At 43.3% G+C, this 24,730-nt stretch overlaps 1 protein-coding gene across 1 annotated transcript in view; it reads right to left on the bottom strand.

Annotated features, from left to right (window-relative positions):
• PLCB3 (phospholipase C beta 3) overlaps positions 1-24,730 on the bottom strand; it is a 550,119-nt gene that overhangs the window by 193,935 nt on the left and 331,454 nt on the right. The window contains exons 5-10 of the mRNA XM_069207906.1: positions 17,870-17,949; positions 16,303-16,356; positions 8,522-8,597; positions 8,254-8,354; positions 7,282-7,448; positions 1,097-1,243 (exon numbers count right to left, since the gene is read on the bottom strand). Coding sequence (XP_069064007.1) covers positions 1,097-1,243; positions 7,282-7,448; positions 8,254-8,354; positions 8,522-8,597; positions 16,303-16,356; positions 17,870-17,949 — 625 coding nt within the window. The remainder of the gene's footprint in view (positions 1-1,096; positions 1,244-7,281; positions 7,449-8,253; positions 8,355-8,521; positions 8,598-16,302; positions 16,357-17,869; positions 17,950-24,730) is intronic.

The following is a 24,730-nucleotide window of genomic DNA, read 5'->3' as shown; positions in this document are numbered from 1 at the left end:
ATAATATGGCACCAAGGAAATAAGTACATCTCAAACTACTCACTAAAAAGAAGGAACATACAGATTATACAAGTCAATTTGCTGCATCTGACGTAACCAGAATGACTCCTGTGGTCAAAGGGATTGTTTAAAATGTGCTTAGGAAACAATACTGTTGCTTCCATATACTATGTTGCTGGCTAGGACATATTACTATCCAGCACATACACATTATCCCTTTTTTTTTTAGTGGTGGACCTAAACCTGTAAGTAAAATGTGTTTGTTCAGCACAAATTCTTAACTAGATAATGACACTGGAGGCCTATCTCCACCACCACTATCACCAAAGATATGGGGTTGACCCCTGCCTACTCATATTACTGGACGTCTCAGCTGCCTTTGGCAAATTTGAACATCCAACCCTATTCCACACCCTGGAGGCACAAATGGGGTTCACTGGAAGTGTACTTTACTGGGTCTCCTCCTACCTCTTTAGTTGCTGAATAGCACATTGTGATGGCACTAGAATAGTTTATATCGGTTTTCCTTCTGCTCACAGCTCGGGGCTCCACTCAGGCTGAAACAGTGAGGGTGGATGAAGGATGCACGCAACATAAGGGGGAGGATGGGATGGTGAGAAACCGATCATCAGAAGGATGAAACAACAGACATGGAAGGAGGGCGGCGGGGAGGAAGAAATAACAGAGTGGAAGAGAGCGGGGAAACAACTGACACAGGCGGAGGGGCTGGACTTTTTTTTTTTCATGATGCTGAAATCACTGAGTCCTTCATATTTCTTAATTTCAGTTGTGTCTCTCACATGGCCTCCGAATCCTGATTGATATGTACTACTTTTATTATTTTTTTGTCAATGCAAAAGTAGGGTAATTTGTTGACAAGAAACAAAACATGAGTAGTATTTTAGTCACACATGCTAATTTGCAGACATACAATGATGTCCTGGAAAAAAGTTTTTTGCATACACAGTAGTTCCTTGATACACTGTAGGTAGTTTCACAACGTTCAACAGGTACATTGTTGAGTTAGAGATAAGCTATACAGTTTAATCACTTGAGAGAGCTCTTGACCTGCCCAAAAGGTATTTTGCTGACATACCAGTGAGGTAAGTGTTGTGGGATGAGTTGATGAAGTAGTTGCTGAGAGGCTGTGTCATATCGTCGCTAAGATCAAGCTTGTCTGGGGGCACAATGCTGTTCTCTTCCCCGCCAAGGAACCGGCTAAAGCCTTCCATTGACATTTGATCTAAAGAAACACAAAAAAATATATATGACTCTAGGTCGAGCCGTTCAGTGGCCAGGAATTCCACCTTTAAGACATCATTGCGACTAGCACAACAAATGAATGATTAGCCACGAGGGCCTGACATTTTGCATAGGGTCGACATGTCTAGGTGAGGCGAGAGAGGAATTAAACAGTCCACAACTGCTATCACCTCCCACGCTATCATCAGTTATTTGCAAAAAATACTGGGGCAGGATCTCTTTTAAAAACCAGAGGGATGATTATTCCTGATGGATTATGTATCGTATCATCTTCTAAGACAATCCTTAATAAATATGAAGTCATATTTACCTTTTTCAACATATCCCTTAAAAAGGAGGGTATCACTTACTTGTACTTGGTGACTTGCTTCATCATGTGGGCCTCCTTTACCAGCACCCTATTAGAGTAAATTGGGCTCTGCCTGAGCTCTTTTGAAAAACCTAATCCTGATATTTCTATATGATGGGGGTACAAACTGTTAAAATTGTATTAGAGAAAAGGGATGGACTAGCTTTATTTGAATAGTGCCTGACTTATAGAATTTCCAAAAAAGAAAGGAGTCGGGGTAAAGGTAACTAAGTGTTCCTCCCTCACTTACCCAACATGGCTAAACGTATCCCTAGGCTTTCTCCAGAACCTATACCTAACCCTCAGTGTCTCACACCCGTCACCTAAATCTACGTGTAAGGAAGGAATAAGGTTAATTAACTAAATCTATTGGATTCTTAGCAAGTCAATTCCTGTGCCTTAAATGGAACGAGTAAACATAACTAAAAGTAGCGTTTTTATAGGTCATTATCACTGATCACCAACCCAATAACCACTGGGTTACTTTTACAAGTGCATACAATCCACTGCAAATTGTGAGCACTCTATGTTGACTTGTCCTTACCTAGCTACCAATTCTATGTAGTTCCTGGGGCTGGAAGACTTAACATTCATACCCACCCTGCATGATTGTGGGTTCTGTGAACAAAGTCACAGTTAGGACGTCCGTGCTTTCATCAGTGTTTCATTATATGGGCATAGCATGTCACTCATCCACCAAGTTGGCTGATTACACAGGTCATAACACTACGGGATAATACAGGTCTTTCCTCACTACAGAGTATGATTGTTTATGAGCAGAAAGGGTGGTCATAAATGACATTTTGCCTGAAAAGGACTCTCTAAAAGTGAGACTGCCGACAACAGTGAAATAACAGATAAACAACTATAGCCAAATTAACACATTAGTTTACATATGAGTTGGAATGCTGTAACCAATCAATGAAAGGTAACTTACTACTAAAGCAGACCAGAATTAGAGTCCATTGGCTGTTTTCAGACAGCACTGTACATGTATCCTCAAGGGATATAACTAATCTATTGTTCTCAGTCTGAGTTAGTCTTCCAACTTGGGTGCCCAAAAACCCTTTAGAACTCAGATGACTACACATGCGTAACTGTCTCGCCATGCAGTGCGTATGTTACCTATTCAAGATACTGTCCTTGTTGCAGACTCATGGTGGGTCTCTCCCTACTTTGTTTGTACTTTTAGAAGGAGTAGGTTACTTTTAACAAGGAGAATGGGGACAGGACTAATGGTGTTCCAATTCGTTACCATGCTCTCTAAATGACAGGATTTGTTTTGTGTTGCTGATATTATCACTTATTTTTTTCAGCACTGTTCATTTCTGTTTATCAGCCGCACATGGATGCTCTTTAAAATGTGTAACTAACTTGGTGGTTAAACGTCCTTTGCTAATGGAGAATGTGTATTTCATAATCCGGGTTCTGATCTTTCTAGCGGTCTTGAGTACATATTTAAGACTGCACATGCATTGTAGCAGGTACATTACATTGTCACTGTTCCAGTTACTGTGGGTCTTCTGTTCTCACTGTGTTTTTAACCCAAGATACAACGTGGTAGTGCTTGTAGTGTGTCTACCAATGCTGCAACTGCAACAAAGGTGGTGACCCTTGGTACTCGGAAGTCCTCATAGGATTTGCTGTTCATTCTGGGTAGTGACCTGGGAATGCTTATCTATTCTGCATGGATACGTAACCCCTCCTTGAATACAAGAGGATTTTTCCAAATCTCTATCTATAGTAGTCATGATTTTCCAGTGTTTGGAGAATAGATGGTTTTAGTATGTTAAAAAAAGTAGAGAAAGTTGTAACAAGTCAGACATATTGAAAGAGAATTTCCAAATTTTTCAAGAAGTTTTTCCTTATTTTACACCCTCTCACTTGCACTCCTAATGGATCTGTCACAATTTCCCTGTTGCTTTAGCTTGGCAGTGAGATTACCTGATCATTTTAATCATGTAGTTCCCGATCCTCAGAAATTGTCCCATAACCCATGGTGGCTGGCTCTCAGATCTTAAAAGTGAATTATGATCTGCTGTTTTCTTGTAAACTGTATTAACAAATTTCTCATCTAATGCTGTGATTAGTGAATGAACCTAGCACTGTTGGATGTGAAGGATAAGGTGCAGATGATCTAAGACCAATTTAGAGTGTCAGATCTCATCGTGCTGGATCTGTCTCTAGCCTTTGACACAGTCTGACATGATACACTTAGTTCCCGCATTGATGAAATAGGCCTAAAGGATGCAGTAATGGGATAGCTTTCGCTCTTACAAAGCAATCGTCATCTGGCAGTTATAGTATCCATAGACACATCTTCCTACCACAAATCACAATGGTTTGGAACATAGGGGCCACACTAAGTCCAACTCTGCTTAATGCCTATTAGGTCCCTTCTGCCCAGCTAATCAGATCATTTGGCTGGATCTTATGACGTTCAAAGATGATTCCCAAATAATTGATAAAATGATTAGTGAGTTCACCCTACTCCTGTCTAGTTTTATTGACTTATGGAGTAGCCACATGGATAGAAGAGAAATATTTGAAGCTCAACTCAGAAAAATCTGACTCCTCCTACAAGACCCCCATTCAATCTAGTCCTAGTCATGGTCATGGTGGCTTTAGAGTGGGAGCCCATTCCATTCCAGCTGCCTCTGTTTGCAATTCAGAGTTTATACTCAACAGTAAACTGAAGAGTTCAAACAGACTTTAATGTTAGCATTGTCATGCTTTTCGCACCTGTGTGTTTTCAGAAAGTTACTGCCCTTTTTTGCTAGATGAGCACATAGTCACATTAATCGAAGCAAACGTACAATCTTACCTAGATTACTGTCACACATTGTATAGTGCACTCCTGAAAATGTCAAGAAGTAAACTTCAGGTCAATCAAAATCTGACACCCAGGGCAAAACTGTGCCTACCTCAATGTATTTTGGTTTCCCTTCATCTCAGTGATCTACACTGACCTCTAGTCGAAAAACGATTACATTTAAGCCCCTATCTCTCATAATGCTCTTTACAGAATTGCGCATTCATTTATTAATGGGCTGATGACTGTTCACGTGCCATCCAGAAAACAGCGTTTAGCTATCCCCCACCCCAAAGATTTGTAATTCAAGATTAAGATTACAATCTTACTCCTATGTAGCCCCTTTAATGTTCAACGCTCTTCCTTATTGTCTGCATCACACCTGAAATCATCTGGTTTTCAGGAAGACACTTAAAAAGTATCTGTTCACATGCTAACTCGCACAGTTTAACAATACTCTTCTGGATTGTCAGTATAAGAGCCAGGATAACTTGTCGCTAACTGCATGTTCTATAAATAGCAGTAACATAATATAATTAATGTAGGAAGGAAACTGATCTATTGCCCACTGTTATGGTGAACATAAGATATGTATGATGTTTTTTCATCCATTATGGAAATTCAAATATTTTTTTCTTCCTCAACTTCCCAAATTACGAGCACAATGTCAATATATTTCTTTAACCATCTGATGTATTTGAAGTATTGGTTGAATGTAAACAGCACTCTGGTTTCCTCAAAGTTGTGCACATACAAATTCACCAGAATTGGGGCACACAAGCACTGCTTACTCATTCCATTAATCACTTGGTAATACTCACTTTCATATTTGAGCATAATCCATCTCAAAATAAGTCTGATGGCTTCCATGATGAGCTATTTGGAGGTCTGGTATTCCTATTCTGTTTTAGAGACTATTTCACCTATTGTCCTGATGGTATTTATGTTCCAGGGGAATTCTGGTATTTCGTTCATCCACATCCATGGTTATCAGACATTGTGTCTCTACATTCTACTGCATATCCTTTAAAAGCTTTAGTGTCCATGGCATCCTTCAAGTAAGTCGGGCAATGTTGGTACTTAGGGTTGCAAGACGAAATCATTGAACTGTACTAAATGTTGCACTGGTGAACCAACAGCTGACACTACTAGTTGTCTGAGTGGTGAAGCCCTATTCTTGTGAAGTAAATGTATGGCACTCTTGAATTCTTAGCCATTAGGAATTTACTTTCCCCTTTGGAAAGCCAGTCCTTCACTCTGACTGCTTCTATCAAGGAGCCAAATTCCTTGGCAACTACCTGCATTGGATTGTCAGGCCATTTTCTGTAACTCTTGCTGTCTGAGAGCAGCTTTTCACATTCCTGTAGGTCAGTGACATTGTATGGTATTACAACGGCTGCGCCCTTATCAACTGGTATTCTTATGAAAGTGTTGCTGTTGGTGCGCTTCCCTTCTTCCCTTGACAGGTTGCTGAACTTCCTCTTCCGAACACTTTCAGTCCTTCACAGGTCTGCCTTGGCAGCTTGTTTGAATGTTATCAGTTGGTCTTGCACCATGTGGATGGCTGGAGTAAACTGAAACTTCGGTCTAAAATCAGTACCATAATTCAGACACCTTTTTTAAAAAAGTTAAGCCAGTCTGAATTTTCCTGCCCAAAAAAAGCTGAGGATTCCATTTTTAAAAAGAGCTCAGGATGGGTCCACCTTGCACTAATATGTGGGCTGGTGAAAGAGCCTCCCATGATGAAGTAGGTTGCAAAGTCAGTGGCACTATATTTTTTTAAGGACTATCTAAAAAAGGTGAATATGACTTTATTTTGACTAGGGACTGGTTTAGAAGAGGAGAATATTGACATTATCAGGTATAATCTTCCCTCCAGATATACAAAGAGAGCCACCCACAGACTTTCTGTAAAAAAATCCTGCTTAGGGTACCATGGCCACAAGGGGATAAGAATATTGGTCTCATGGACTATTGAAGGATTTTTTCCACATTCGGCACAGTTCTGTACCTTTACTTGCCTCCTGACTCAGTACTGAAGTGGCCTCCCCAAATCTTGACTAAGTTCCAAGTCCCTTTCATCCCACTCTCAGACCCACTTACCATACCTAACCAGGACTCCTGGAGGTTTTGTGCCATTGACACTTAAAAGTGAGCCTTAGATACTCCTGGAAAACAATCTGATACTACTCTTGAGCACATCCTAGTATATCAATATATATGGCCTTCTTATGATGTTTCAGTGCCCTCTGCGTCTTTAATTATTCTTCATTCTTGCTCACTACCCCTCCCACATTCAGTCACTTACCACTCCTTCCTATATTCATTTTGATGCCTCTTGCCTACTTAAAGATTCAACAATCACCCAATTTACTAATTCCTTACTCACAAGCCTCACTCACTCACTCTGCCTTAATCACTCACTCAAACCTCACTCCGTGCACATTCACATCATGGCTTTCCAACTCTGCATCACTCACACTGCCTTATTCACCCTACTCCATGTGCTAATACTTACAGCTTTCTAACCAAGGTACTCAACTTTACCTGAAGCTCATTGTTTTCGTCAATGACTCACTCACCACTCCCCAGTCACTCTCACTTTTCACCCTCTACTCAGAAACATCATCTTTTAGCAAGGTCACCGTGCCCAGTGGCTCCACAGACCTAATCATTCACTCTGCTTCCTCGTATAATCACCCCAAATCCTCGCTAAATTTCAACATCTCAAACCACCTACCAGTTAATGCACTCTCTTTTCTTGATCGCTTTTTCCACCCTCCTACTCACTAGCTTTGCCCTTTTGCCCTGCCCACTTCTCAACTCAATCAACCCTTCTCTTTCCCTGCTCACTAACCTCGCTCCAGGAACTGGCGATTGGGCTCATACTTTTCGATGAGCAGCCGCACCTGGTCCTTCTTCAGTGGTGGATACAGGATCTCATTGAGTCTAGGATCTCGTTGCCGCTGGTTAAGGAAGTCCATCAGCTGGTCTAGAGTCAGGTACGGCTTTCCCTTGGCCCCCCTGCAAATAGGAGCAGTGTAAAGTTAATGCAACAACAGCTACAATACCAACTTACAATGCATTACCACCTTCCACTAATGTTAGGGGATAACCAACCCTCACCTGGCATGCATTACTTTCCATCTCTCTAGCACTGTTCAAATTCCATGGCTTTTGCTTTACTACACAGCTTAATCTCTGAGCCCAAACAAATGGCATCCGCTTTGAGAGGGCTTTCCCAGAATTCTCTACATTTTGTCAATCAATCAAATTTATTAAGCGCGCTACTCACCCTGTAGGGTCGCAAGGCGCGGGGGGTGGGAGGGGGGTTATATAGCATCCCTCAGAATTGTTTTATAAAGAAAGATAGGAGATGTTGGAAGCTATAAATGGGATGTTTCTCCCCCTCTGCTCATTTCTCCCATACAACTGCTACCACAGACCGTTGACTGTCTCCAGATATACTTTTGCTTTCTTGGTTCTTTGAACACTAGCATTTCATCAATATGAATTTTAAAATAAACTCAGAGACTCTGTGCTGATTCTGTCACTATTATTATTATGTTTGCTGTCTATGTAAAGCTTACGAAGGTTCTAGGCAAAAAAGCCACTCCTTCCAGGACTTTCACGTTAAGACAACAACTCAAGCTAAGCAGACTGTCCAAGGTTGAGCCAAACATCCACTGAAACATCACTTTCCAAGCAGGTGCCTCTTAAATACACTGTAACACGTCATAAAGGGCCTCAAGGGCACCACTTGTAGCCTTATGTGACTGCAGCAAGGGGTATGCTTCACATTAAAACAGGAAGGACAGAGAAAACTTACAGCTCCAGCAAGATCTTATCAATGTCTGGCCTCAGACAGAGCTTGTTCAGGAACCTCTCAAAGATCTCCAGTGTGAACTCATCTGGCTTGATAGACTCACTCTGTGGGGGGAGGAAGGAAAGGAAGAGACGATCAAAGCAGATCTAGTGACTGTTAACAATTTACCCCCTCCTATGGCTCTTGCTTAGGCCCTAATTCCATGCATAGCTCCCCCACATGGCTAAAAAAAAAGCTTACCCATCTCCCCTCCAAGAATGGAACAACATACCCGGTTGAAATTGAGACCACAGGACTCCAGGGCAGTCTCTACGCGTTTCTTGTCGGCGGAGAACATCTTCAGGATGCTGCACAAAAAGGGATGGTGAGAGAGGAGAGTGAGATATGAAGGGAAGAATGAGGAGTCTTATTCTAGTGCGAGGGTCTCAGAAATCAGGAGGATGGATTGGTAAGCTTACAAGTGAAAGATGGGGAGTGGTAATCTCTTATACAAGAGAAAGCAGACGAAACTAGTAGATAACCTACTTGTCAACTCAATTTCAATTGGTGAGTGTCACCTACTTTTGATTCATATTCAGCCCCTTGACAAGCAAAATGCCTTTGTCACCTTTATTTCAAACGTATAACACCCCCCAAAAACTGTTCACTCTCCATTTCCTTTAATTGCATCACAGTCTTAAACATCTGACTTCACCCTCTTTGAAGAGTCAACAAGTTGGCAGCAATGTTCCTTCTACTTATTTTTCTCTGTGTGCAGCTACAGTATAGTAACAGACACACTTTTATTGGCTGTGTGCAATGAGCCGCTTCACAAAAGATTATGTTGCGTGAGCTACTTTAGAGAGGGGCTGATATGGGAGTAGGAAGCTAAAGAAGGCCAGCAAAGATTCATATGAAGAAACAGCAAAAAAAGAAACAAGAATGTTATCTGGTGCTTTTAACAGAACCCCATTTGTACCTTTGATTTGAGCAAAATGACCTCCCACTGAAAGCTGAGGCATTATGGCACTGTCTGCACTGTGTCACGCTCAATTAGGAATATATCTGCTGATATATATTATGAACCTTAAGTTACTTACCTTCCGTAAAGCCTTTCCAGGTGCAGACTCTATCCAACCAAAGATTTCTCACCTTATAAATTTCCCTTGGCACCAGTCTGAAACTGGAAGATTTTAATTTCATTTCAACTCTCTCACGAGCTGGTAGGTGGCACTGTGCAGCGCTGCATTGGGTCTATCCCACCCTGGATGTTACTTTGGGGCCACTATATCTGCACCACCTCTGCTCTCTGACATCATTTTTTTCTGAGCTTTTTCCATGCCATCAGACACAGAGCCTATACAAATTCGAGTATTCCAGTGTGCAGATCTCTAAAGTTGGAATCTTATTAATGGACTATGTAGGAAGTTGGCTTTGCATATACTATCACAAAGTGAGAGATAGTGTGTACAGAGTCCAAGGGTTCCCCTTAGAGGTTGATAGTGGCAAAATTAGATAAGATTAATGCTCAATTTGTGGTAGAGTGGTCGAGCAGTAGGCTGATCAGAGGGTAGTGTTAAGCATTTGTTGTACACACACAGGCAATAAATGAGAACACACACTCAATGACTTAACTCCAGGCCAATAGGTTTTTAAATGGAAAAATATACTTTTCTTAATTTATTTTAGAAACACAAGATTCAGACTTTAAGTAAGTACATAAATTGTAAGGTACTTGGCATAGGTAAATATGGAACTTTTAATTAAAACAGTAATGTACACAGTTTTGGAAAAAATGGCAATAAGCTATTTTAAAAGTGGACACTGCAAAAATCAACAGTTTCTGGAGGAGGTAAGTATTGGTTAGTTTTTCAGGTAAGTAAAGCACTTACAAGTTCAGTCTCCGGGGCATAAGCAGACCACCGTTGGGGGTTCAAGTCAACCCTAAACACCCAGTACCAGCAACACAGGGCTGGTCAGGTGCAGAGGTCAAAGTAGGGCCCAAATGGCATAGGCGCCTATGGAGAATAGGGGTGCTCCGGATCCAGTCTGTTAGCAGGTAAGTACCTGCGTCCTCGGACAGCAGACCGGGGTCGTTTTGTAGAGCACGGGGGTGTCACAAACAGGCACACAAAATACCCCTCAGCGGCACAGGGGCAGCCAGGTGCAGTGTGTGAAGTAGGTGTCGGGTTTGTAATAGAAATCAATGGAGAGACCCAGGGGTCACTCTGGTGATGCAGGCAGGGCACAGGGGGGCTTCTTGGGCCAGCCACCGACTGGCAAGGAGGAGGGCCGTCTGCTGGTCACTCCTGCATCAGTAGTTGGTTTCTCTTGGGCCGGGGGGCTGCGGGTGCAGTTTTACTTCAGGCGTCGGGTTCTTTGTTACAGGTCAGTCGCAGTCAGGGGAAGCCTCTGGATCCTCTTAGCAGGCATTGTTGTGGGGGTGCAGGGAGGTCATCTCAGGGTGTCCACGTCGTTGGAGTCGCCTGGGGGTCCTATCTGCAATGCTGGTTCTTCTAAACACGAGCTGGGGACGTCAAGTTGAGAATGTTGGGGACTCACGCTTCCGGAGTGGCTACTGTCCTTGAGATTGGCTACACCCTCTTTGTGCCTCCCCCCTGCGGGGAGGGGGGCACATCCCTAATCCTATTGGGGGGGAATTCTCCAAACCAAGATGGAGGATTTCCTAAGGCAGGGGTCACCTCAGCCCTGGACACCTTAGGGGCTGTCCTGACTGGAGGGTGACTCCTCCTTGTTTTTTCTCATTATCTCCTCCAGACTTGTCATCAAAAGTGGGGGCTGTGTCTGGAGAGGTGGGCATCTCCACTAGCTGGAGTACCCTGGGGCGCTGTCACACCAGGCTTGAGCCTTTGAGGCTCACCGCCAGGTGTTACAGTTCCTGCAGGGGGTGGTGTGAAGCACCTCCACCAGTGCAGGCTTTGTTCCTGGCCACAGAGTGACAAAGGCACTCACCCCATGTGGCCAGAAACCCGTCTGGATGTGGCAGGCTGGCAGAAACTGGTCAACCTAGCACTAGTAGTTCGACTGGTATACAGGGGGCATCTCTAAGATGCCCTCTGTGTGACTTTCTCAATAAATCCCCCACTGGCATCAGTGTGGATTTATTGTGCTGAGAAGTTTGATACCAAACTTCCAAGTATTCAGTGTAGTCATTATGGAACTGTGGAGTTCGTGTTTGACAAACTCCCAGACCATATACTCTTTATGGCTAACCTGAACTTACAATGTCTAAGAATTGGCTTAGACACTGTAGGGGCCTAGTGCTCATGCAGCTATGCCCTCACCTGTGGTATAGTGCACCCTGCCTTAGGGCTGAAAGGCCTGCTAGAGGGGTGACTTACCTATGCTACAGGCAGTGGTTTGTGGGCATGGCACTCTGAGGGGAGTGCCATGTCGACTTAGTATTTTTCTTCCCATCGGCACACACAAGCTGTGAGACAGTGTGCATGTGCTGAGTGAGGGGTCCCCAGGGTGGCATAATACACGGTGCAGCCCTTAGAGACTTTCCCTGGCCACAGGGCCCTTGGTAGAAGGGGTACCATTTACAAGGGACTTATCTGTGTGCCAGAGCTGTGCCAATTGTGGAGACAAAGGTACAGTTTAGGGAAAGAACACTGGTGCTGGGGCCTGGTTAGCAGGGTCCCAGCACAATTTCAATGATAACTAGATTCAACAAAAGGCAAAATGTTAGGGGGTAACCATGCCAACAGTGGCAGTTTCCTACAGACTATATGATACTATTCAACAGAACAGTGCAGAAGGCGAGTCTCTGAGAAATGTGCAGTTTGATGGAGTCTCTACCAGAAAAAGCATCACTGAAGGTGATTATTTTGTTCTTCTGATAGAGATTTCTAACTGCAAATTCATCACCTTGTAGATAGATACCAAAGCAGTATCTCCCAGGGTGGAGGGTCTGTGAAATGGCTCACTCCAGAAAATCTTGCAGGACTGAAAGGGCAAAGTATCTGTCTCAATGGAACTGGCCATGGAGGAGGGAGTGCTTCTTGAAAGTGTGGATGGACTTGCATAGCACCCTGACTGATGTCCAAGACTGGCACATCACACGCCAGCGTAGTGATAGCAGCCTTTGCTCCAGTGGAATGAGCATGCTTCTTGGCTAGCCCAAAGCAACTCTTTATGTATAATACAATCCATTCAGGGGTGGTTCACTTTTGTTCCACTTTCGACTTTTTGGCTCAAGAGAATACCACAAATCGATGTAAAAATTAAGGGCCTGCTTAGGAACACACCAGTGGAGCCACTCCTCCACCCTGGACGAATGAGGAATGGTGAAGAACAATGGCGGCGTGAAGGATTGCCCTATGCGAAAAGGTGTGACTACCTTTGGCAAGAAATCCGCCTTTGCCTTGAGGACCGGTTTGTCTGGAAAGAAAGATGTGTAAGACTGCTGGATGGACAAGCCATGGAATTCTCTCCCCTGTTGAGCCAAGGTGATAGCTATGAGGAACACTGTCTTCGTGGTCAACAGGTATATATATGACAGCTGTGCAGTGGTTTAAAAGGAGTGCACATCAAGTAAGTAAGAATCAAACTTAGCTCTCGTGGCATCATAAAAGGTGCTGGTTGCAACATGTGGATCAGCCCATTCAAGAACCACATCGCAATGGGTGATGTGAAAAAGGATGGCTGATCGGGTAACAATAGGAAGGCCAAAAGGGCCGAAAGACTAAACTTTAATGTTGCGGCAGCAAGCCTTGCTGGGATAGAAAGAGAGACAAAACAATGAAACATCAGACAACTGTGCTTATAAAGCCTGAATGTCACAGGAGGAACACCAGACCACAAACCTCTCCCAGCTTCCTGCATATACAGTTATGGTGAAAGGACACATGGCCACCTGGATGACACCAACTACTTCAATAGGACAATGGAAAGATATCAACAGTTGCAGTTCAATCTTCACACAGGAAGGTGCGGGTTGAGCAGGGTGAGGGTGCAGGATCCAGCCCTGCTGCGACAGGATGTCCTACAGAAGGGGCAGTCTAATCAGAGTATATATGCTCATGGCCAGAAGTTGTGAGTACCACAATCTCCTCTCACTGTGGAGCCACTAGGATGACTTGGGCACGGTTTTTCTTGATCTTTTAGAATTCTCTGGGCAGAAGAGGTACAGGGGGAAGGTGTACGGGAGTCCCGAGCCCAAGTCCAGACGGAAGGTGACTCTGAGGGAGCACGTCTTCGGAACTCCTTTGTGAAAAAGCCTGGAAACTGCAGGCTTTCTGTGGTGGTCAACAGATGTTGGAAGACACTCTGTGCCACTTCCAAATGCAACTCCCATTTGTGATCCATGAGGCATCGTCTGCTGAGCTTGTCTATCCAGGCATTTAAAGATACTGCCAAGTGCTGGGCAGTCAGACACTTCTTTAGAAGTAGAGCCTCTTGAAACAGGACTCGCAACCCCACCCCGCCATGTTTGTTGCAGTACTACATGGCGATCACGTTGTCTGTTAGACCTTGTACCCGTTCCCCTGTAAAAGACGGGAGGAAAGCATTCAGTGTCAAGTGAATGGCTCTCAAGTCCAACAAGTTGATGTGCAGACAGGTCTCTGCTGGAGACCAAAGTCCTCTGATCTCAATCTCTCACGGATAGCCCCCAACCCACCAATAATACATCCGTCAAGACCTTTAGATCTGGGTGGGGGAGAAAGAGGGTCTGGTGGGAGTCCAATTGCTGTTTCCTTCAACACCTGGATGTAATCCAAAAGGTCCCCTTGACGCTGAGTCCACTGAGAGACTTCAGATACCACTGCAAAACCCATGTGCCACCTGGCATGGTCCACATGCAGGATGCAGACTGTTGGAGGCCTGTAGCACCAGGCTTTCTAGTGACGATGTTCAGACTAGGAAGGCAGGGGTTCCCCCCAGAGCAGGCTTATGCCACCTTGCGATCTGGCTACTGACTTGCAGGCAAGAGCCTGGTTTTGCCCAGGTGCCCAACATGGTTTCCAAAAGGGTCTCACAGAATGGCAATAAAGGCTCTTGTTAGTTTGTCCGTGAAAAAGCACTTCTGTGAAAACATTAGTTGTATGTTAGTGGTGGTTAGTGTGAGATCAAAGACTTCTGGCGTCCACCATATCACTATGGCAAAGCCGACAGACTCTTCTGTGGCTACATTTGGAACAGGCAAATGGAGGCCAGTGTTAGAAAATGTCCAGGCCACTGGTGTCTGGCAAGACCGAAAATGAGGTATCCAGGCCACTGGTGTCCAGCCAGACCAGAAATAAGCTTTTCCCATAGTAAACATGGGTAGAATAGTCGCTGTTGTCTCCAAATTCATAATGGGGTAAGGGAATGATATGAGGGTCAAAATGGGGCTAGAGGTGATGTTGGAATTTTTTTAATTTCCGTCAATGTTCAGAGACATAAAACTTGGATTTACGGTTGTCGATGGCTTTGGGGTTCACTTTGCTGCAACTGTTCACAATACAGAATCATGCTTTGAGCAGACACCAGTGACAGACCTTGTGTGGGTCTGTCGCTGATATCTGCTTGTGGTAGCCCTTACACAGTTTAAATCCTGCAGTCTTACTAGCTGACATGGTCCTTCCGCACTGGAAATTGGAAGGAAAAAACTATCAAACCTGACAGTCACGAAGGAGTTAGGAAAGGTGCAGAAAGATAAGAACGGATGTCAGTGAGCGGAGGATTCGCAGATATAGCAGCATTTATATCACATCTGGGGCAGGACGGAAGTGGCGTCGGGCAGCACGACGCCACCTATCGGCAAGCGATAGTGATGTTGCTGTGAAAACCTTCCAGATCCAGTCTACATCTGGGGAAATTCACAGGGTCAGGAATCTGCGGTAAGAAGTTTCAATCGGGAAAGAAAACACTACGAACTGTTCTAAAACGCCATCACTGAATCATTGTGAAGCAGGTATTCTTTCAGTAGAAACTATTTTGGTGCATCTCTTTAAGAAAACGAATATTTCATTTGTGATTTAAGATGTCATTCACTAAATCTGATCGTCAAAGCACATCTGACGATATTAGTATTAAAAAGAGTAAACACAATATTTTGATTTGCAGTAATAGTAAATAAGCAACAACTCTTATTGGTAAATTCTTTTAAAACAATAACAGCAAACATATGTAATACAAAGCACGGAAAATGAACAAGTAAACATATAATTTCACATTACAGTTTCCTGGCTAAAAGAGTTTTGTTTGGTTATACAGGCAGGATTCATACTTTCGGAATATAAGTGCTTCGACTGACTACCACTTGTTGATGTGGAAGACAGAAGATGCGTCAGCTAAGGTGTCAAAGAGTAAGTAGTGCCCGTTCGCCTTCACAGATGCCAAATGTTGCCAAAGTGCTCTCTTTATGAACTCATAAGCAAGCAGGGCACCAGACACTGATGATGCCCAGGAATTAACCTGTTAAGATTAACTGTCATTGAATTATTGCAGGGTGCAATCTTTATCCCAGGTTTAAGGGGTCTCCTTTGTGAGTACTGACATCCTCTCTGTGCGCGTTATAAAAAGAGGGTGTGTGCAGACGCCTAAGCTGAGCAACTTGGAGGGAACATAGGTTGATAGGTGTGAGATCAGAGACCTCATCTAAGAGAACGAGAGAGACAAGTGGTAGAGTGGGGAGACATATCTTCACTCACAAAAGTGGCGATACCATTACCTCAATGAGGTTCTGTGAAAATAAACATCACCACATAGTGGTGCTAACAAGTGTGGTAAAGATTGTTTAAATACACCTTTCCACACTGCCCCCATGATAAAATGTACTAACACCCAACATTAGAGTGAAATATGGATGCATTTATTTCTGGTGGTAATTCTGATGCTGAAGCTCAGAATTATCATCATATTCTAAGTGACGGGCGGAGACGAGAAGCCAGCGTGAGGGCACAGAGGCAGGTTGGTGGGTGGAATGAGAGAGAGACAAGAAGGTAATACAGAAGCAACAATTGGACGCAGAGAGTGTAGCTAGAAGATGGTGATAAGTGAGACTGGGAACGTGTGCAAATAAGACAGTCTTGTGCAAACTAGACATCATTCACATTTGACACTTACTTCTTCACTGGAATCCTGCAGTCCTGGTTCACCTGTAACTTGAGCCTAGTGTAGCTGCAAGGAGGGAAACACAAGGTAAGAACATTTAATTGCAATAATCAGACGGGTCACCGTAACTCTGACTGCTCCAAGACCTATGCTACAAGATCTACCATGACCAACCAGGCATTGTCAGATCTACCACTACTGGACCAGGCGCTGGACGTTTTCTGCTACTATGGCAAACACTGAAAAAATGGAGTGGAAACATGCTAATACCAAACCAGTTACAGAAATATCAACCGCTGTCTGACCAGGATCTGTACGATGTAACAATACTAGACCCACCATTGCCAGAGCAGTGAATGCAAGATCTTAAATTCCAGACCAGGCACTGCAAGGGCTGTCATTAAAAGAGCTAAGAATGTGATATCTGCCACTAGAAGACAAATAACTGCATGATCTACTACCAGCAGTCCTGACGCTAGAAGTCCTGCAACTAACAACCTGGGCACTTTCCGACGTGCCACCAGTCGGACTAAAATGTATAAGACTGAACCACTAACTGGTACTACACTGCAATATATTCCCCACCTACAACAGATCTATATACACTAGAACAGACAACTTCAGCACATACTAATACCAAACCAGCCACTACCAGACTACTTACCGAAAGACCTACAACTATCCGTTTGGACACTGCGATGGCAGTAGTAGATCTGCTACTTAAAGACCAGGATCTGCAAGACCTTTTCCTCCCAGACCAGACAGAGCAAGATCAAATCACTACCCCACCAGGCACTGCAAAAGCTCCCACTTCCACCCCAAGAAGGGAAAGACATCTTACAGTCAGCCTAAACTACGAAATATCAGCCACTCTTAGATGTTAGAATCTACTGGCAAGACATGGCACTAGAAAATTTGCCACTACCAGACCAAGCATTAGCCTTTAATAACAGGAAGGACAGTACAATGCCTGCTGTCAACAGACCAAAACCATGTTTCTTAAAAAACTAAATGAGAGATTCAATTTCATTATCTGAAACATGCCATCAAGAGTTGAGTAATTTGAGGTATGGTTCTACCTTCTCAGATCGGAATGTAAAACATACGTGGACCTCCAGGCATATATATGCTACCTCAGTCTTTAGGATCTATCTAAAGCACTATAAAGCTTCAGCTGTGGTGCCGCCTTTCCGATGTCTGTAAGATGGGAATAACATCAGCGATAGCTCTCCAGTCTCGTTCCAGAGTTTGCAAAATGAGTTTATCTTGAGAGACAGCTCTCCTGTCTGATTTCTGAGTCTTGAAGATCTGTTCATCCTAAAGAATAGCTGTTGTCAGATCTCGAATATGTGTAGTTGATGTAGCTTGACAAGTCTCTCTGAGGTTCTATTACTAACACTATAAGTTTGATGTAACATAAGTCCTAACTCTGATGTCCGAGACTGGAGCCTGTAGAATGTTAGTAGTGAAAGGAACACCTCTCCTCTAGGGAAACCAAGTAAGCAAGGCAGATGTACTTTCTGTGTAAGAAAACACTTTGTTGGTTTTTGCTCAGTTAAGTTTTACTGTCCCAACTTACGCTTTGTGCAAGAAGGTGTTTCGAGATGCATTGTGTGCCAGGATGTTTGTTGCCAATTTAAACAGCTCCTCGGTCCAGATCTGGGAAGAAAACACAAAAATATAAACAGAGATGAGCATTAACAAATTACAGAAAGGAAAACGATAGAAGGAAATGTGAGAAAAATGAAGGAAGAGTAGAAAGTGGGTGGAAGAATGGAATGAAGCAGAAAGAATAAACTAGAGGTTGAGGGAAGGGCGGGCAGAATGAGGTCTAAATGGCACAGAGAAGGAAGGAGGGAGAAATGGAATGCAGGAATGCATGTAAATGGAAGAGAGGAATGCACTAAGGAAGAAAGTAAATGATAAGGAAAAAATAGTAAAGAAAATGTGTGATTGAGGAAGAAATGAGAAGAATGAAACAGAAAGGAAGGATGGGATAGAGAAAGCGGTGGGAGGAGAAATTGGCAAAGTGAGGTGGAATCACTAGGCAGAAGGGGGAGGACAGAGAGTGAAGTAGGCAGTGTGTGGGAGGAGAGATGAAATTAACTGAAAAGCAAGGGCAAAAGAGAGTGGCTGGGTGGGAAGCAAGATGAAGAAAGTAAGAGGTAGAAAGTGATTGAGAATCGAAAAGCAAGACAAAGGGACATCAAACTTAGACGAACATTAATGGTTTAAATCAGTGCTTCCCAAACTTTTAGAACCACAACCCACTTTTTAGTATGACAAACTTTCATGACGCACCTATCTTTAATGGACATGAGGTGGGCACATTTTTACTGTAAGTAAAGCATCACATGGTAGCACATTGTCATTTACAGACTGCACGATTTCCATTGAAAATTTGAACAAGCATAAAGTTTTACTGATAAAACTATACTGCACACAAATGATAATGCTTGTAAATTGTGTTTCAGTGAATATTTATTATTTGTGCATCACCAAGTAAAGTGTCTTGATTTGTTCTGATCCTATTAAAATCTCGGATTCCTTCACACTGCATAATTACAAAACAGTGCTTAATTTTTCCAATCCTATCTGCTGAATTGTGTACAGTTCACTTAAATGTATTTACATTTTGTTAGGTGTTATATAAAAATGACATCCTGCGGACTTTCCTTTCACAATCCATCTACTCCAGCAAGACTGTCTCATAATTCACTCTACTTGTCCTTCTCTGCGTGCAGTGAGAGGAGTTTGTAAACACCAGTCCCATAATTAAAAAATAAGCAGTAATTTGTCAGCAGACAAACCCGACATTTGACTTCTGTCTTTGAAGCACCACAAATGTAACAAGCTAAATACATAATTTAAAGGCCTATTTAATAATTGCTTGGACTTTCGCGACTCACCAAAATTAGCTTGCTACTCACCTGTTTGTCAGTTTGGGAAACAAACTGAGTTTAAAGAAAAACATTTGAATAAGGGCGAGAAAGCAAGGGCCTCAGTCAGTTGAGATGGACAAAAACATGAATCACTCACTCCACAGTGCAATATCTACAAGGGGTTAGGGACATCCTAAGGATTTTGGGGCTCCTGGACCAAACGTATTTTGGGGGCCCCTATTCAGAACATCTTTGATTTTATGATCCAAGTTCTTTCATGCCCTCTTTGGCAGGTCGTTGACAGTATACAGGCACACTCGTCAAAATTCTAAATGTTTTCACATTTTAATATTCAGGGATGTTGAAGTGTGTTTTTAGTACTGTAACACAGCAGCAGCACACTAATATTACTGCAAATATCCCATGTTGCCCATGCCTTAAAAAGTCTCTGCAAGGGATGAACTGGCAGTTTGCCCCATCCAGTGCATGCCTAATAAGCCTTAATGTGCCCTTTTTGGAGAGTAGCATCCTTTGAACCATCAAGATGCAGCACTCTCCCTCAGTGCTTAATTTGTAAATAAAAACGTGCTGGTGCCCAAATCCCTTCTCTTAAACACAAGGCTGCTGCAATTAAATGTGTGAACACAGAATAATGAGACAGCATAATCCAGAAGCCATCTCGGGCTGCTTCAATCCATTTACAGCCATTTCCCGCCCTTTCAGAAAACTCTTGCAGGTTTCTGTTTCTCCCATTGTGACTCTTTTTCGTTTTTCTCTTCCTCCCTCTTTCCCATATGTGTCTTTTGCTCGCAGTAAATGCTTGAGGCTGAAAAAGCAGTGCAGGCCCTCAAAAATAAGTGCCGGTGCATTGCACCGGAAACAACAAGCACAAATTAAGCACTGCTCTCCCACCATATTTTCTTCACCTCCAGAATACTTTTCACCTAAACTAAATTCAATGGGCTCATCGCGAGCCCTCAAAAACACGTAACTTCACCCTCTTGGAGATGGAACCAGTGGCACACTCGCTCTGATTCCTAAAATCATGCGCAATGCCTGACCAGATAGTAATACAGAAATGTCTAGGTAGTTAACAGTGAGAACTTGAACTTCAGCGATAGCAGATCCATACAGTAGATGTATCAAATTAAATATTAATTCAACTATCTACAATGGCAGAAGAGGACAGATTAAGAAAGGTAGTTGAGCCTGCAACGGTTACAATGTAAAATAGTAAAACATAATCAAAATAATTGTGGGTGCTGGGGCACCCAGATGGCAGCTTGTGTTCAGGTCCCGCTGGGCTGGAGAGTACCTATCATGAGGCAGACTAGGACTGGAGTGCCAGCGTGTCTCTTAACATTGTGCAGAAAAAGAACTACAGCTTACACAGTACTGCACGCATACACAAACACACTTCACTCACTAGAAAACTACATGCAGAGATGCCTGCCCCACGATTGGCTCTCAGGTATGCCACTTAGTCGTATAGACAATTCCCTCCCACCCTGTCTGCCGGTCTCCAGCAGCTGCAGAGCACTCTGGGATGGATGCTACGATGTGCTGTCTTCACTTTTCAAAGGATGCAAAGCCTATTACTTTGGGCAAATTATCATCCCCTTGTCACTACCTAGTGATACAAAGATAACATTTCTCCTCTATTTTCGATTACTGTGACTTCGGTCATCTGAAAAAGAAGGCTTATATCAAAGCCTGGATGGCCTTGACAAGTATTGTAGTTAGTGGAACCCTAAATGTAGACAAACAAGGTATAAATATTGTTATGTCAAGAAAAAACAATAAAGGCAAATGTTACTTGCCCTGTAACTATCTGTTCGTAGCTTGCAGATTGTAGATTCACATGCTCTGAACACGTCTACTATCTAGTGCTAGACAAGAATGTGTGTAAATTGATTTTGTTTGAAGATATTCTGGTTCACAAAATGTTCTGTGATCTTTCTCTTTTTTCCGCCAGAGGGTGAGGCATGTTAGTGGAGTGGAGTGAAAAAGTACATGCAAAATTGTATGGTGCATTGTGAATGAACAATTAAAGGAAATATCTTAGATCACTGCTCGCTTCTAGGGAAGTGTGAAGACCCATGGGAATCTACAGGTCTATAAGAACATTAAAGGTAATTGCAAGGTAAGTGACATTGTCCAGTTGTAGTATATGTGGTTGTAGATACACATGCTCTGTACAGACTGTAAAGCACTGTCTTCCTTTAGCTGTGGCTTCCGTGCAACGGATGTGTTTGTAACAAAGTTCAAGATTTCTTGGTCAACTAAAGAAAAGGCCTGGATAGCCACACAGTACTTGTAGCAGTTTTAAAGAGGTCTGCAATAGGAATGTTTCCCAAGAATGCCATAGAGGCCGCCTTAGTCGTAGCAGAATGCGCTTTTGAAATTACATTAAACATACATTTAGCTTCAGTGGAACGCAGTGTAATAATCAATCTTGCAACCCCAGCCTTGGAAACCGTCTTTCCTGTGTGGTGTTTTGCAAAAGTAACAAAGAATTATTTTGTTTTGTAGATGGGTTTCGATCTGTCAATATATTAATTAGTGTCCTTTTGAAATCACATTTTCTGCTACAGACTTTGGGCGTGGGAAGAGAACAACTGTCTGGTTTACTGGAAAAGGGGAAACACTTGGGGAAGAAACAGCTTCTTTGTGTTTACTGCTTTCAGCTCACTGACTGTCCTGATAGAAGTGACAGCAACAAGGAAGGCTATGTCTCAAGACAAGAACTGCATGATATAAGAGTACAGTGGCTCAAAAGGAGACCCCATTAATCTTGTTAGAACTATATTAGGATTAGAGGCAGGCACTGGAGGAGCTTTGGGAGGAATCACTATCTTAAGGTGCTCCATGAAGGCCATGCCCACAGGTACTTTAAAAGACACACGTTTTCTATTTTGCATGTAAGCAGAGGCTGCAGCTAAATGGAAACAAGTAAAAGTGTACACTAGTGATACTTTCTGCAAATGCATGAATAGAAGAAGTCTTGAGCAGATGTGTTAGCGATTCAATTTGCTTTCTCAAACAATAATGGACAAATATCTTTCACTTTACAGCATAGTAAGTGAGCGAGGTAGGGTTACGTGCCTCATGCAAGATTTTTACACAGTCCTCTGGGGATGAAGCTAACAAAACTAAGGGCCATATGTACGAACACTTTTTCGCATAGACACAGAATGGGTAAAAACCTTTGCTACATCTGGCCCTAAGACCTCAGTGCCAGATTGCTATATTCAGCTGGCTGAAGTTTGGATGTCTGAGCTGACACTGATGCTGAGAGTAGAGATCTGGTCTAAGAGGTTTCCTTCTTATAAGGATGCACCAACATTTCCAGCAACATGAGATGCCATGGCTGTCTCACCCTAGTTGGTGCCAAGAGGATCAAGAGTTTTGATACTTGTCATCTTCTCTTCAGAACATATAAGATCAGAGATTGTGGACAAAAAGTATAAGCAAATATCCCTAACAAGTTCATTCATGGTGCATTGGCCATGGACTGCGGGTGTGGTTCTTAGAGTGAAATGTCTGCTTTTCTGAGTGTTGGGGAACAGATAAATTGTGGGTTTGTCACATTTGTCTCAGTACTTTGGAATTCATTGTGGACTTGTTGGTGCACTATGCTTTACATGTCTGCAAAATCCCTATTCAACACGAGGAAGTGCTCCGCTGAAAGTAGTATGTGAGTCTGAATGGCCCAATGACATGTTTCGGGCAAATGCTGACCGACGGAAAGAGCAAGCCCCCACTTCAGGCTACTGAATGTAATGCATCGCTGTTATATTGTAAGTTTTTATGAGGAGTGTTTTGTCTGGAAAAAGTAAAAAGAGGGACAAATAGATTGCTGTCAGCTCCACAAAACCGATATGGTACTATTAGACCTGTCAGCTCTTGGCATGGTTTCCCCTGTCTTTTTGGCTTCTGACCTCCTGTTTTGATCATCCTGTACTGAATTTCGTTTTTGGTAGCTTTCAGACTCTGGGCACTTTACCACTGCTAACCAGTGCTAAAGTGCAAGTGCTCTCTGTGTAGATGGCATTGGTGATTGGTTTATCCATGACTGGCATATTTGATTTACTAGAAAGTCCCTAGTATAGTGCACCATGTGTGCCCAGGACTTGTAAATCAAATGCTACTAGTTAGCCTGCAGCACTGTTTCTGCCACTCACAGGAGTTGCCCTGTAAACATGTCTCAGACCTGCCACTACAGTGTCTGTGTGTGCAGTTTTGAACTACCAGTTCAACCTGGCAAGTGCACCCACTTGCCAGGCCCAACCCATTCCTTTTACTACATATGAGTTACCCCTAAGGTAGGCCCAAGGCAGTCCAATGAGCAGGGTGCAGTATATTTAAAAAGTAGGACATGTACTTGTGTATTTTACATGTTGTCTTGATAGTGAAATACTGCTAAATTGGGTTTTCACTATTGCAAGGACGGTCTCGTGCATAGGGTAACATGGGGATTGCCTTGAAATATCAATTTCCCATTGGGAGCAGATAGAGATGTGGAGTTTGGTGTCTCTGAACTCACAGTTTAAAAAGATATATTTTGGTGAAGTTGTTTTTTGAACTGTGAGTTTGAAAATTACACTTTAGAAAAGTGGGCATTTTCATGCTTAACCATTCTGTGCCTCTGACCCAGATGTGTATTCTGTGGAATACACATCTGGGTCAGGATGACAGTTGGGCTGTTTGTGAATTCACTCTAGACAGTCACACAAAGGGAACTGAGGTGTGCCCTGCATATCCTGATGGATCTTCCTCGGCTAGAGTGGTGGGAGAAGCTGGCACTTGCACCTCAATAGGGCTGTGCCTGACCTTACACAAAGCAATCTCCAATCCCCTGGAGGGTGTCTGGGGCCAGGGCAGGAAAGGCAGGGTCTTATGAACTACAAAGACTTCTCTTTGAAGTTTGCCTACTTCAAAGACAGAAAGAGGTAAACATACTGGACCTCTCACCCCACAAAGTCAGAATCCTTCTGGATTGAGGACATTCTGCCAGGAAGAAGAGGTAGATGCTGTAGGATGGACTGCCTCTCTGTCTGTTGCTTTTCTGTGCTGGCCTGCTGTTTGCTGCTTCTGTCCTGGAGTGAGTGAAATGACTGGACTTTGCTTTCTACTTCCTGCTTCCTGCTTCAAAACGTTCTCCAAGGCCTTGGACTGAGCTTGCCACCTATTAAGAAGTCTCAGGGACATTAAAGACTTCATCTGCCAACACCTGGGCTCTCTTGATGAGAGTCCTGGCTTGCCAAGTGGTGCCAAATCTAGTCCCTGGGCCCTTGAGTGTGAGTTCTGGTGCAGCCAAGAAGATACCAAGCACATAACTCTAAAGAGACTGGCAAATCTAGTCCCTGGGCCCTTGAGAGTGGGTTCTGGTGCAACCAAGAAGACACCAAGCACATAGACTCCAAAGAGACTTCGGAACTAGTGCTGCTATCCGACTCCACACTGCTGCCTGCACTGGAGCTGTGGTCCCCTCTGAGTGCAACTACCGCGACCAATGCCGCAGGCCCGCGGCCCCAGCATCTCCGAAGTCCTGCCAC

Source organism: Pleurodeles waltl, chromosome 9, assembly GCF_031143425.1.
Source record: "Pleurodeles waltl isolate 20211129_DDA chromosome 9, aPleWal1.hap1.20221129, whole genome shotgun sequence".
In the NCBI taxonomy this organism is placed as follows: Eukaryota; Metazoa; Chordata; class Amphibia; order Caudata; family Salamandridae; genus Pleurodeles; species Pleurodeles waltl.
The sequence above is the reverse complement of the archived record's forward strand: the minus strand, read 5'-3'. Positions and strand labels throughout refer to the sequence as shown.